This window comes from Bubalus bubalis, chromosome 20 (assembly GCF_019923935.1).
Source record: "Bubalus bubalis isolate 160015118507 breed Murrah chromosome 20, NDDB_SH_1, whole genome shotgun sequence".
Classification (NCBI taxonomy): domain Eukaryota; kingdom Metazoa; phylum Chordata; class Mammalia; order Artiodactyla; family Bovidae; genus Bubalus; species Bubalus bubalis.
In genome coordinates, this window is record NC_059176.1 from 46,120,125 (window position 1) to 46,134,021 (window position 13,897).

A 13,897-nucleotide genomic window follows, 5' to 3' on the forward strand; every position below is an offset into this window, starting at 1 on the left:
GTGGACCCACACAGTGCAGATCTGTGTTGTTCAAGGGTCCACTGTGCACAGTTTGTACCACTGTCCCTGGTTGGCCTTCGTGACACATTTCTCAGAGACCGACTGCCCTACCCACTGCCTTACAAAAAGCTGTGTTTAGATTTGATCTGGAATTTGCTTTTTTTTTTTTTTAATTGGTTTGAAGCCTTCTTAAACTAGAGAATTACCTCCTAAACCTGTTTTCTCTTGTTTGGGGGAATGCTTTGGTTGTGATAACTGGTTTTTATTATCGGAGGTCTGTCAGGGTAGTCAGCTCTTGTGTTCTCTTACGTTTTGCTTTTTCTTTCTAAATCACCACCTATGATTGGAGAAAGAAATGAGGAGATCTCTATATTCCTGAGACTTTTTGCTTCCCACCTGGATGGTCAGTGATCTTCCAGGAAGACTTCGGCCTGGAGACTAAATCCTCATCTCCCGCATTGCAGGCAGATTCTTTACCTCTGAGCCACCAGGGAAGCCTGCCAGTTGCTTTAACTCTCCAAGAATTGGCAAAAATTGACAAAAGGACAAGTTCAGGCCTTTTTATTTAGTAAGATGAGTTAGTCTCTTAAAACTTTTTTCTACACAAGATTGCTGAAATTAGAAATCCTTTTATAAATGTGTAAAATTGATTATGGTCAAAATGGGAAATATTACAGAAAAAATAATCATCTTAAAATTGTTTTGTCTGGGGAAATAATACCAAGAAAATGACCTTCTTTACTTGCAAAATCTACTTTCCTAGCAGTGTAGTTTTATTAGAATTTTTTTAACCCGTGAAAATTTTTTTAATGGGCTTGAATAGACATCAGAATTGGTTTGTGTTTTTAATTGATCATCATGTAACTAGTAAATTTTCTCTCTTCATATTTCTTCTTCCAACTGTTTACATCTGTCATTCATGCTTTCATTGTTTTTTATCTTTGGGTGAGAACTTCACATATAAAAGATGACTTTTCTGTTAGATACTATTAGTTTTAATCACATCTACAGTTATTGTAGTTCTGTCTTATTTTAGGGATAAATGCTTATACTGTTATAAATATATGTATTTTAATGTATCAGAAGCCTATTTAGTATCAAAAATTCATTGAGCTGTATATGCCAATGCTGTGTTAAGCATGGTTCCTGCTTTGAGAGATGAGTTAAGGTGACAAGAGCTTGATTTTGTAAAACAAAAAAAAAAGAATTAGTAAAATACAATTAGTAAAAATTAGTAAAATACAAATTAGTAAAATACAATTGAATTTAGTGAATAAGTACAAATTTTTGGCGAAATTTTATGAGACATTTGGATAGCAAAATTCAAAACCAGGTAAGTCTTTTGAAAGTGACTGAACTTTGAAATAAGCTTTGACGGATGGAGTAATTTTCTGTTTATCAACTAGATATTAAACTGTCTTTGTCCGCAGCACCAGAAGCTTCTATTGAACTTAAATGCCTTTCTAGTTGGTTTTCTAGGAACTGTTCTGCAGCATTAATGGGCTTCCTGGATGGTAAAGAATTTGCCTGTCAATGCAGGAGATGCAGGTTCTATTCCTGGTCTGGAAAGACACCCTGGAAACAGAAGTGGCAACCCACTCCAGTATTCTTCCCTGGAGAATCCCATGGACAGAGGAGCTTGGTGGGCTACAGTCCATGGGGTCATAAAGAGTTGGACGCAACGGAACGACTAACCACCAACAATAGCAAGTGCAGCCCTATATTTCTAATCCTGGCCACTGGTTGACTGAACCCAACAGTAAAACCTTGCGTTTACCCACACTGTGTCTTGTTAAATTGGGTTCTTAGATAGTGATCCTAATCCTGTCAAAATATGTATTACCTTTGCCAACTTCATGTCAACTTGGGATTTGATCCCGTGCCTTCTGGGTTTTTAAGTAGCTGAGTATCATAGTAAGGACAGAGCTGTGAGCAAAGCACTGATCCTTCTAAACTCAGGACATCCATCCTGGGTGGGAGTGAGGGTTAACATCCATTTCCTGTAGACTTGTGGCTGAATCCATCTATCTTATAGCCACCAGCCCACACTCCCCATTGTGTCCACAGCGCACTTTATCTCATGTTTGGTTGAAGACCATCTGCATCCTGTCAACCGCACTGGCTTGATTTAGCAGTCTGGGTGTTCTGTGACAAAAGGAAGAGAAGTTAGTGTAGTAGGAATAAGAAGTGCCCACCGATTTCTGTATGTGTGTGTGTGTGTGTGCGCGCGCGCGCGCGTGCTTAGTTGAAGTTAAACCACAAGTGTCACCAAGAGTAACAGAAACCGTAAGATGAAAGAAAAGTCTTCCTTCTTGGAAATCAACCCATCATTTTTCATTTTCTTGTACAATCTTTGTCCACAGTAGTACATTTTGCATAGCTGTTTTTATATTATGCTAGAGGCTGCTAGGTGTTTTGCTTTTTACATTTGTTATTTACTTTATAAACACACTTCCATTTGGCTACTTAGTAGTCATAATTTGCATTTTAACCTCTGCATAATATCCTGTCAATCTGATATGCTGTAGTTTACTTCCCATCATCTGCACATTGGAAATTCACATTGTTTCCTATTAGAGAAAACATTGCTATGAACCACTGCCTCCTTTGCTAATTCAGAAGAAAAGAAAAAAAAAAAAGTCAACTTTAATTGCCAAACTTTAGCTCTAAAGATTGTAGAATCTGCAGACTAATCTTACTGCCTAGCCTGGAAGAAGAAAATATGTATTGATACATAAGAATGTATAATGCCACAAAAGAACAGGTGAGGCCCAAATGGTGAAGAGATTATTTTGATCTTAGGATCTCACAGAGTGCTTCGTGGAACAAGTTGTTTTTGAATGGGCTTTAAACAATGGAAAGGATTTGACTGTAAAGTTGGGCTGAGTGTGCTCTGAGTTGGAGAAACTGAGCTCAGAGTGGAAAACCTCACACGTGCCCTGTGGGCGGTGCACGGTTTATCTTGGCTAAGCGTGTAGGGTCCGTGCACTAGGGTCTGGCCGTTTCAGGAGCTGGGGTGTTGGGTTCCTGCCAGGTCATAAAGGGCCTGGAGTACAGGCTGAGACATTTATAGTGTAGTCATTAAAACCAGAGCCCTGATCACAACCAGTCCAGGCCATTAACCTTTCTGTTGCTGGCGTCCATCCTGGAGAATGCCTCTCCCCTGCTGCCTGCTGCCTTGCATACAGTTGGGCGCACAGTGAGTTTCCTTAGAGTGAGTGAACCTACGACTCGGGGTGATGGAGCAGATGCCCAGTCAAGAGGGCATCAGAATATGCCCAGTCAGGGGCCACAGGCTCACGAATCCTCGTTGATGCGGCTGCATTTGAGTCCCAGCCGAGCAGCTGTAGAGAGGGTCCCTGAGTGCTCCCAAGCTGGACACACCCGTCATGAGCACCAAGTGTATCTGGAAGGTTTTTTTCTTTTTTGTGTGTGGCTGTTTCCCTTTGTTCAGTGATCCATCACTGTGTCCCAGTTTTTTAGTTTTAGCAGAATTAAGATGGAATGGGCCAAATTTACATGATCAATTACATTCAGTTTCAGTTACAATTATTGATCCCATGAAGGAAGGGGAGGAGCTTCTAACCTGCAGTGGGATGGACTCAGGCGGCTCATCCCACTGGCCCACCTCTTCATGGTGCATTTGCCCCAGTTCACTCATTCTTTCTCCCGCTCTACCCGCTTGTTTTGGCTATACTTCCATAAACCACCTTAAAACTCCCCTTAGAATGAGGTGGCAGAGTAAATAAAGATGATTAGTTCACCCACTGGCTAATTCCAATGAATTTTTTTCCCTCATATGAATTTCAGGTAAATCTTACACAGCCCAGAGGGGAATCTCTAATAAAGACACTAATTGTTCTGCTTTTTTCAAGAGCTTTTCACACTGTATCTAAAATATTGCTTTTAGTTCTAGATACTGTGTTCTAAAAGCTATGTAAATAAGTTGTATTAATAGTAGTTCAAACAGGAGAGTGGTCAGGATGCAAGAGGAAGGTCATGTCAGAGAAAGCCTGGAGGAGAGAAGGCTGATGCTGTCTTCTAGAGGCTTAAAGGCCCATGGGGTTGTGGGACAGGACCGGAGTGACTTAGCACACCCTCCACCATGGAGATGCCCTGAGGGCCAGTGTCTCAGTAAATGTGGGATCAGAGGTCAAGTGAGAGGCCTGGCTAAGAAATAGAGTCCCAGGCATCCCAGACATAAAGTTAATCATTTAAACCACACCAATGAGAAATGAAGGGGCTCTCTGAAGGGAAAGTTGGTTTGGAGAAGAGCTTGGAGCCTCAAAGAATACTCTTAGGAAGAAATCATACCCTTAAGAATTAGTAGAATGATGGTCAGAGGGCCACGGGTCAGAGGAAAGTAGCCCTAAGATTGTTGAGACGTGTCAGAGTGTTGATCAGTAGTTGCAGAAACTGCAGAGAAGTCACAGAGTGAGGATTGAGGAAAAGACACTTAGGTTGATGAAGAGGTATATGTGTTAGTTGCTTAGTCATGTCCAACTCTCTGCAACCTCACGGACTACAGCCTGCCAGGCTGCTCTGTCCAGTGGATTTCCCAGGAAAGAATACTGGAGTGGGTCGCCATTTCCTTCTCCAGGGGATCTTCCCAACCCAGGGGTCAAACACACGTCTTCCTGTGATGGCAGGGGGTTCTTTACCACTGTGCCACCTGGGGCAATATGAAAATGGCTGAAATTTGAAAAGAAGCAGTTTTAATAGAGCTCAGGGCAGCTGGGTTGAATCCAGCTGTTGAAGACAGAGCACATAGTGAAGAAGCCAGTGTCAGCTCCTTTGGGCACATGGGGAGGGCGGTGCCGGGGCTGGGGGACGGCGTTCCACAGGTTAGAAAAGAGGACAGGTGTCCCTGTCATCTCTGTGGGTGTTTTTAATTTGTTTTTCTGCTAAGCCTGGAGATGGGAAGGCCCATCAGAGTTTTTAAGCTTTTGTTTGTCTTTTTAAGCCTTGTGACACAATGGGTTTCCTGCCATTGGTTTTCCTTTCTCCTTCCTCATCACCACCAGCAGGGGGAAATCTGAGACAGAGAGAAAAGTTTGCCAGGTCAGACAGTTTTGCTCTGTGCACTCAGTTTCTAGTCTAAAAAGTAAACGGTAAGTCAGGGTGGGCGACCTCCACACCAGCTCCCTGCCCAGTTGTTGAGGAGGACAGAGTCAGGACTCCATGCGGTAGTCCCAGGAGACTGGTACTCTGCTTCACTTCAGTGTCAATTCTCCAGGATAACGTGTTTGTAGACTACTGTGTCCTTAGAAGCATTTTGTCTGAGTGGCTGCTGAAGGTATCCCCGCACTCCAGCAAGTTCCTCGCCACATGGACTGTAGTACTCAGTCATGTCTGCCTCTGTGACCCCATGGACTGTAGCCCACCAGGCTCCTCTGTCCATGGGATTCTCGAGGCAAGAATACTGGAGTAGGTTGCCATTTCCTCCTCCAGGGGAGCTTCCTGACCCAGGGATTGAACACAGGTCTCCTGCCATAGCAGGGGGGTTCTTCACCACTGAGCCATTGCAAAGCCCAGAAGCCAAAAATTCTTACCAGATGTTAAACATTCCAAACACACAGTTCTCGGGGAATAAAACCCATGTTCTTGTAACACTGAAATATCAGCTTAAATATGAGCGAGCATTTATATATGGCTTTAATTTTTAGTATAAAAATGTCATTGTGCCAGTTGCTTGCTTACTAGGCCCAAATAGCTTGTCATCATTGTAATTATCATCATCACATTAATAATGTCTTGTAATTGTGAAAATACTTTTAACATTTATAAAGCCCAGTCACACTAACTCATTGGAATTCATACTCAAAGACAGCCGCTAGTGACAGTGTACCCAGGGTCCTTTTAAAGGTCTCCCTCTTTCCATGCTGTGTGGAGGGGATTGTCTTGGGTAATGCACTTTGGGGTGATTTCACCTTTTGTTACTTGTTTCTAATTTTTCTGTGATTGTCCACGCTTATCCTTTTAAATAATGCTTGGATATTTCCCATGCCTTTGTAAGCCAGAATTACTGGGATCAAAGTTAATCATTAGTAGAGAGTTAAGAGGGTGTAGAAACAGTCGCATCTCGGTGCAGCTCAAGACATGTAACCGGTCAGTGAATTTAAAAGATGTGCGGCTTTGCAGGTCGGGTCTACGCAGTCCTGTCAAAGAGAGAAGGACGAGTGCTGCAGGAGGAGATGAAAGAGGGGACAGACATGTTCATCATCAAGGCCGTGCTGCCCGTGGCTGAGAGCTTCGGCTTTGCCGATGAGATCCGGAAGAGGACCAGTGGCCTGGCCAGCCCACAGCTGGTATTCAGCCACTGGGAGGTAAGAAGCCAAATCCGAGTTCCTTCCTTGTCATCTCAGGCTGTGCTTCCCCACAGGGGGCGCCCCCAGGAGCCAACCACTTCCCAGGCCGGTTGGTCTTACCTGGTCCTGCTTGGTCAAAGCAGATGGCATTTTTTCATCCAGACTGGAAGACCTGAGATTATATGTGCTTTGTAATACACACACACACGTACTCATTTTTTTTTCATTTGATGTAAAATTTAAGAACATGTAATCCTTTTTTTCCCTTCCAAAGATATATTGTAGGTAAGAAAACCACAGATATTTTGAAAATGGAACTTTAATGTTTCTTCTGGGGAAAAAGCACTTCTAACATTTAAAGGCAAACAGTTATGCTTCTTACAAGAGAGAACTTTGAATTATTCCATGTTTCACGTTCCTCAGTCTCCATTATGGAGACTCAGGGCTCCTGTGGGCTTCAGGTGTTGTAGCACAAAATGACTCATCAAAACACATACACTTGGAGAACAAACTTACGGTTACCGGGGGGGACGGGGTAGTCAGGGAGTTTGAGATGGACATGTATGCACTGCTGTATTTCAAATGGATAGCCAACAAGGACCTACTGTATTTCACCTAAATCTGTTGCTAGTCCAAAACACCCAGTTGTGTCTGCTTCTCCTTAAAAAAAGAAAGTTACATTTTTTGTGCTTGATAGAACTAAAGTTAATATTGTTCCAATTTAGGTTACATTTTTTGGTTGTTGGTACAAGCTACATTTTAACAGTGATTTCCTATGAAATTTTTCTTGCTTTTTTGTCTCGAAACTAAATGATGTTTCTATGGCTCTATTGGCTTATGTCTGAGTAGATACCATTGCTGGACTTCATTATGTAGAAAACAGTAGCACAAAACATGTAAGTTATTTGTTAATCCCCATGCTTATGGGTAGTAATTTCCCACTCATCTGGACTTCTAGCTTTTTGGTTTTGGTTTTTGGCACTCAACTTTTACATAAGAGCACAAACCAGTGAAAAATAGAAGGGATGGATTCATAAAGGCAGCTTCTGAAGAACTATGTCTATGAAGAAGTGAAAGTGTTAGTCAGTCGAGTCTGACTCTTTGCAACCCCATGGACTGAAGTCCACGAGGCTCCTGTCCGTGGGATTCTCCAGGCAAGCATACTGGAGCAGGATAAATATACTACTGACATTCCTAATGAAAAACAGCATTGTCTCACACACGTTCTAGCAACCAGATGTGTGATTATAGGACAGTGCAGCAAAGTGATACTTAGAACAGAAGACTTACTCCACTTCAAAGTAATGACCTTGAGAAATGCAACACTTTCTTCACTTGTGCTACCACTGCTGAAAACAGCCTTCAGAACTTAGAGCTCGTGCTTCTGAATGTCTTAAGAGATGACGAGTCCATCTCATTAAGAAGACCTAGATCAACCCTGGTGCAAAAAACTGGGTGACAGGATGTTTGGTCAGAGCAGAGTGTAGGTTGAATGATCAGTGGGATTCTCTGTAGATGCAGATGGAAGACACATATTCAGAGCTCTTGAAATGACATCATCATTGAACGAATTCTGTATTGGAATTCGCTTATTCTATTGTTTGTTTAAAATAGTTCATCACCTTATAGTCATTCTTATCCTTGAAAGTGATTCTATAATGCACATATTTTTTTTTTTAAATCTATGAAACTTCTCATCCTTTCCCAACTGGCAAATACATTGTGTATGAAACTGATAAGTCTGCTCTCTGGAAAGAATCCCAAAGCAGAGTGGCTCAGATAAAGCAGAAGGTTCTCTCTTGAGTCCAAGGCTGCCTCTCAGCACTCTGCGTCCACTGGTGGTCTGGAGGGGACGTTCCACCTCCTCCCATCACCCCTGCATTCCAGCCAGTAAGATCCAGGAACAGGCAGAGGGCGTGCTCCAACCCTTTAAGAGGATGCTGCCCAAGTCACTCCCCTTCATCCCACTGCCCAGAACTCATCCAGCATGTCAAGCAAGGCTCCACCTGACAAGGAGGCTAGCAGTGTGGTCTTACCCGGGTCATACTGAGTCTGACTCTACACAACACCATGGACTGTAGCCCACCAAGCTCCTCTGTCCATGAGATTCTCCAGGCAAGAATACTGGAGTGGGTTGCCATTTCCTCCTCCAGGGAATCTTCCCCACACAGGGATCGAACCCACATCTTTTGCGTCTCCTGCCTTGGCAGGTGGTTTCTTTGCCACTAGCACCAGGAGTCAGCACTGACCCATTACTTGTTTTGGTAAATAAAGTATAACCACACCCCTTAATTTGCATATCTTACATGGCTGCTTTCAAGTGGACTCTTGAGACCATGTGGCCCACAGTCTTTTTACCTACTGTCTTGGGCTTTGTAGAAAAGGTGTGACTATCTACCCCTCCCCCCAGAACCTCGGTCGTCTGTATGCCCACCCAAAATACCTATTACCAAAGAAAAAGAGGAGAATAGGTATTTAGGAACAGTTAATATAAAACAGCAAATTTTGACCAAATACGCAGTTTTTGTCGGTACGAAAATCATGATGGTTTCTTCAGTCTTCTTGCTCTCTCAAAATGTGAAAAAAGAGGTGGGGGGTTGAAAGTTAATCTTATATACTTAATAGTAGTTTTTAAAAAATACTAGTTTGGGGCTTAGTTATAGCTTGTTATTACAAATCGATCCTTCAGTAAACAACTGTAGGGGAAGTGTAGTCAAGAAAAGTTAGCTGCAGTTTTGTACCATCCCTCTGTCATCCCCACCTGCCATGGTCCCATTCCCCAAAGCTTCAAATCTTTGAAAGTCTTGAAAATCCATTACACTTAAATGTCACTGATCTGATATTTTCTGGCTGTCTCAGCGCACCCCCCCCAACCCCTCTCCACCGCCCCCCCCCCCCCCCCCCCCCCCCGCCATAGTTAGGTTCAGAAATAGCACAGTTGTCAAGATCTGGCTTCTCACTCCAAGGCACTGTTTTTCATTTGTATTCTACCACACCATATAATTTACAATCAAGAGCTTTTGAGAGAAAGTGCTTCAGAAAAATAGAGAAAATAAAATTACAGGCATTTTCCACGAGGAAACCTTTGAAGTCAGCAGTCTCATAATTTCTCTTTCTATGTTTTACCCTTCTGCAAAAAAAGGAAGAAAAGGAGCTAATAAGGGACACAGAAAGAAATATTACCAGTCAGTGCTGTTCTCCGTGTATGTCAGCATAACCTCGAGTCTCACTGTTTAATACTGAGATTCCCCCGGGGGTGCGCTAAAGGCCGTGCAGGGTAAGGAAGAAGTGATTGCAGTAAACTGAAGACATGTAATTTGGACATGGTATTTCCCACCTGCCAGCCATAATCATAGGGAGAATTGGGCAAAGTATTGAAATAGAGCTCCCAAAGCTTTTTTATTTTCTAGTTTTGTTGTTGTTGTTGTTTTTTAATGCTCAGGGCAACAACTAGCACTTGGGTGCCTTCCTTCCTGTGAGTTAGAAGACGAAGTGCTCTTTAGATTCTGAAGGTGCAAAAAATATCCTCCCCACAGGCACATGAATTCTGGGTGATCCTGTTAGAAGAAAGCACCTTTTCTTCAAAACTGATAGCAAGCTCTGCTCTCCTGCCTCAGAGATGCTTTTCTGTGAGCATCACCTGTACTGTCTTTGGGGTCACCTTGTCATTGCCCACAAAGAAAATTCATAATGACCCTAATGCAGTCAGATGGGGCTGAACCAGGCTAGCCTCTTCCTGACAAAGAGTACTCCATCTCCCCTCTCCTGACAGTTTGTTCGACATGTCAAGGCAAGAACCTAGATACAGGAGGGGTGCAGGTGAAGACAGCAGCTGCCCGTGCAGGACACAGGAAGTGCAGGCAACTGGGCCTGTGTCAGGCGAGTCCCTGGGCAGCAGGAGATGAACACAGACAGCGGCCCCAGAGTCTCGGGAAGCAAACTGAGCAAACTTCAGAAATATGTGCCGAGGGAAACGGACCCTTCTGAAGCTCCTGGGTCCTGCATTCTTGAAAAAAGGACTCTCTGGTCTTAAACTGGCCAGTCTGAGTCCGCTGTCTCCCAACCAGCCCCTCACTTACTGCTAGAAAAGACTGAGGGCAGGAAGAGAAGGGAGTGGCAGAGGATGAGATGGATGGCATCACCGACTCAATGGACATGAATTTGAGCAAACTCCAGGAGATAGTGAAGGACCGGGGAGCCTGGTGTGCCACAGTTCACGGGGTCGAAAAGAATTGGACACGACTTAGCAACTGAACAACAAAAATGTCTTCACTGCTAAGACCTGTATTCACCACTGAGACCTGCTAAGAACATGTGGCTTCTTTATATTCCACGATGCATTTATCATCCAACTAGTTAGAGGGAGACACTAATGACTGGCTTAGAACTAGTCTCCTACAAGTACAGTGTTTGTGGATGACCACCCAGGTACATGGTCCATTTCCTGACCTTCTTCCCCTTCCCCTCTCTGAGAAAGAGAGGGCCTTCTGTGGGGAGAAGGTGGGGACCTCAGCTCCAGCACGGTGCCCTCTAGAGCCTCAGTGGCCTTGTCCAGCAAGTGGCTTGCCTGGTCCGGTCCCATCTAGCTGCTAGAGCCAGTATGGCGGCACCAAACAGTCTCAGGAATCTTTCCAACAGCCACTGATCCCTGGAAGTCCACACCTGCAGCTGCCTTTGTCCTGCGCCCAGGCTGCTACCAGCCTCTTGGCCACTCCACGCCCTCTCACATGTGGGGGACTTCCAGATCAGCAGCATCACCCCTCGCACTGCTCTGCTACCTTGTCAGATGAGATTTGGAGTGGGCAGGACCCCAGCAACTTGCCGGTCCTAAAAGAAAGTCAACCTTGAGTATTCATTGGAAGGACTGATGCTAATGCTGAAGCTCCAGCATTCTGGCCACCTGATGTGAAGAGGCCACTCATTGGATGGCTTTTCTCTCGTGACCTACTAGTCACTTTCTAGCCACAATCCACTCATTGATGTGGAGAAAGATTGAAGGCAGGAGGAGAAGGGGGCAGTGGAGGATGAGATGGCTGGATGGCATCATCAACTAAATGGACATAAATTTGAGCAAACTCTGGGAGATAGTGGAGGACAGAGGAGCCTGGCGTGCTGCAGTCCATGGGGTCACAAAGAGTTGGACACGACTTAGTGACTGACTGAACAATAACAGCCGCCTGCCAGTCCTTTGCTAATGGCACCCTTGGAGATGTTGCTAATGCTCTGTGGACATATACCTTGAGGACACCTGAGTCCTCATGTCTAGTACTTCAGCCTAAGGGCACTGTTCTGTGCTTTTACACACTTACGAGACAGTGATGTGTGGTCTAGTTCTTTTTCACAACTGCCTACTGTTTTATGACTGCTGTTCCCCACCCCCATCTCCTTTATTTCTTGGGGAATTTTTACATGAACTCTCTAGAACTTTGTCTTCAGATTAGCTGTTATCTCTCTCTCTCACTGTTCATTCTCCTTTTGTTGAGTCTGGCACCTGTCTTTCATGGTGCTGGATTTCCTCTTGTCCTCCGAGAGTCACACTGGCAGGGTCACTTGCAGCGGGGCTTCTCTCCTCCTCTGCCCTCCTGAGGGCCGAGGCTCAGGTCAGTCCTTCCCCAGTGTAGACGGTGCAGGACCACACACTCTGCACGGGCTGAGCCTCATCTTCAGAAGGTGATGGCTTTTCTCTCGTGACCTACTAGTCACTTCTAGCCACAAGTTACTCCACCTCCCAAGAAGATGGAGGGGTTCTGGTCCCCACATGCCTGGGGTATGTGGCTTTGGGCCCGTCTATCCTCAGTGGGCAGTAAGAGTCTGGCCCTTATGACCACTCCTGTCTTGGCTCCCTATGGGAAGTGGATAGGGCTTGTACCTCCGTTTATCACTGTGGGCTCTCTTCTTTCCCTTCCTAGTCCACAGAAATTTCCTACTGTTGTATTGAAGAGTGACTATTATAAAATAAATTCTTCTTTCATTTCTGTGTCTTAAACCGAAGAGTATTGGGATTTGAGACCCCTTGAGACATACTACCTCTTTCTGCCCAGTTGGAAAATAAGAAAAAAAGAACAAGACATATGAAAGTCAGAATCTCACTGTCCTTACTAGTAAAGCCGATTTTGTAGAATGTGGTCAGCATGTTGGCAATACTGACCTCCTAATACTGCACTGAATTTTGGAGCAAAAACTCAGAATAGTCAAGAACAGACCCATGTGTTGATCTGTGCTGAGGACAAAGGCGAAATTAATGAAATAACACCTCTACCCAGGGGTATCATACTGTAGGGGAGAGTCTTTCCTATTATATTGTTCAAAAGTAATAGTTTTCTTACTTCCTTAGTGTTCTATAAAAAGGCTCTAAGAGTAAAGACTAATGTGTATATTACAGGTTTCATTGAATCTGCCTCCATTTGTTCATGGTTGTTTATTACCATTTCTAGCAAGCAAAATAAACCATTGCTTAGCGTTCGTTTCTTAAGCTAAGACTGTATGAATTAGCATTGGGAATAAAAGTATAGTTGTCTAATCTAGCACATTCTGTCACCTTCCTTTACAAGATCATCCCCAGCGACCCCTTCTGGGTACCAACCACCGAGGAGGAGTACCTGCACTTTGGGGAAAAGGCCGATTCCGAGAACCAAGCCCGGAAGTACATGAACGCAGTGCGGAAGCGGAAGGGTCTCTATGTGGAAGAGAAGATTGTGGAGCACGCAGAAAAGCAGAGAACACTCAGCAAGAATAAGTAACCACTCCTGCTGGCTGATCCTTCCCTTTGTAATAAATGAGGAAAGGTCACCCAGGCTTTGATACTGGGAAAATTTCTTTATGCTGCATTGTCTCTGTGCATTCACTTTCAATAAAGTTGATCCGTATAATATTTTACATAGAGCATTCCAGAATTTTTTTGTAATTGATTCTGCTACAAAGCAAGATGTTGTTATAAGCATTGCAGTGGACCCTTCTCCCTTTGTGTGTGCTTCAGTCGTGTCCTACTCTTTGCGACCCTGTGGACCGTAGCTTACCAGGCTCCTCTGTCCGTTGTATTCTCCAGGCAAGAATCCTGGAGTGGGTTGCCCTCCTTCTCCCTACCCTGTGTGTAACTGCCCCCAGCAGTAAAACTCAGGCTATGATGAGGGCAGTCTGATGAGTGCTGAGGGCAGGGTGTGCAGACCCTGCTGTGGGGGCTGCATCCTCAACACTGAGCAGCCCACCTCTGCCTGTTGTCAGCGTCACACTTCCAACTACATCCTCCACTTAAACATATTTTATATGTAGTCTTTGGTTAACAGCATTTAACATCCTTTGAAGAGACCACAAACTTGCAAGACGAGCTACCTTTAGATTAGTTAAACCAAGTCACTTTTACAGCTGATTCATCTTAAGGTTTATTTGTCCATCTAAACAATGTTTTGATGTAATGTTCAATTGTTGGCCTTTAAACCTTCTGTTTTCACATTCCTTCATATATTGCATCACTCATATTTAAACAAATGTTAATTAAATTAACAGACTGTTTCCAAATCAGGAAAGGAGTACGACAAGGCTAGATATTGTCACCCTGCTTATTTAACTTATATGCAGAGTACATCATGAGA

General features: G+C 44.0%; 1 protein-coding gene across 4 annotated transcripts in view; it reads left to right on the top strand.

Annotated features, from left to right (window-relative positions):
• Nucleotides 1–13,184, top strand: part of EFL1 (elongation factor like GTPase 1) — a 113,343-nt gene extending 100,159 nt beyond the window's left edge. For all 4 annotated transcript variants that reach the window (XM_025271517.3, XM_025271520.3, XM_025271518.3 and 1 more), the window contains 2 exons: nt 6,142–6,326; nt 12,860–13,184. In XM_025271517.3, coding sequence (XP_025127302.3) covers nt 6,142–6,326; nt 12,860–13,048 — 374 coding nt within the window. In that variant the 3' untranslated portion in view covers nt 13,049–13,184. The remainder of the gene's footprint in view (nt 1–6,141; nt 6,327–12,859) is intronic.
• The last annotated feature ends 713 nt before the right edge of the window (nt 13,185–13,897 follow it).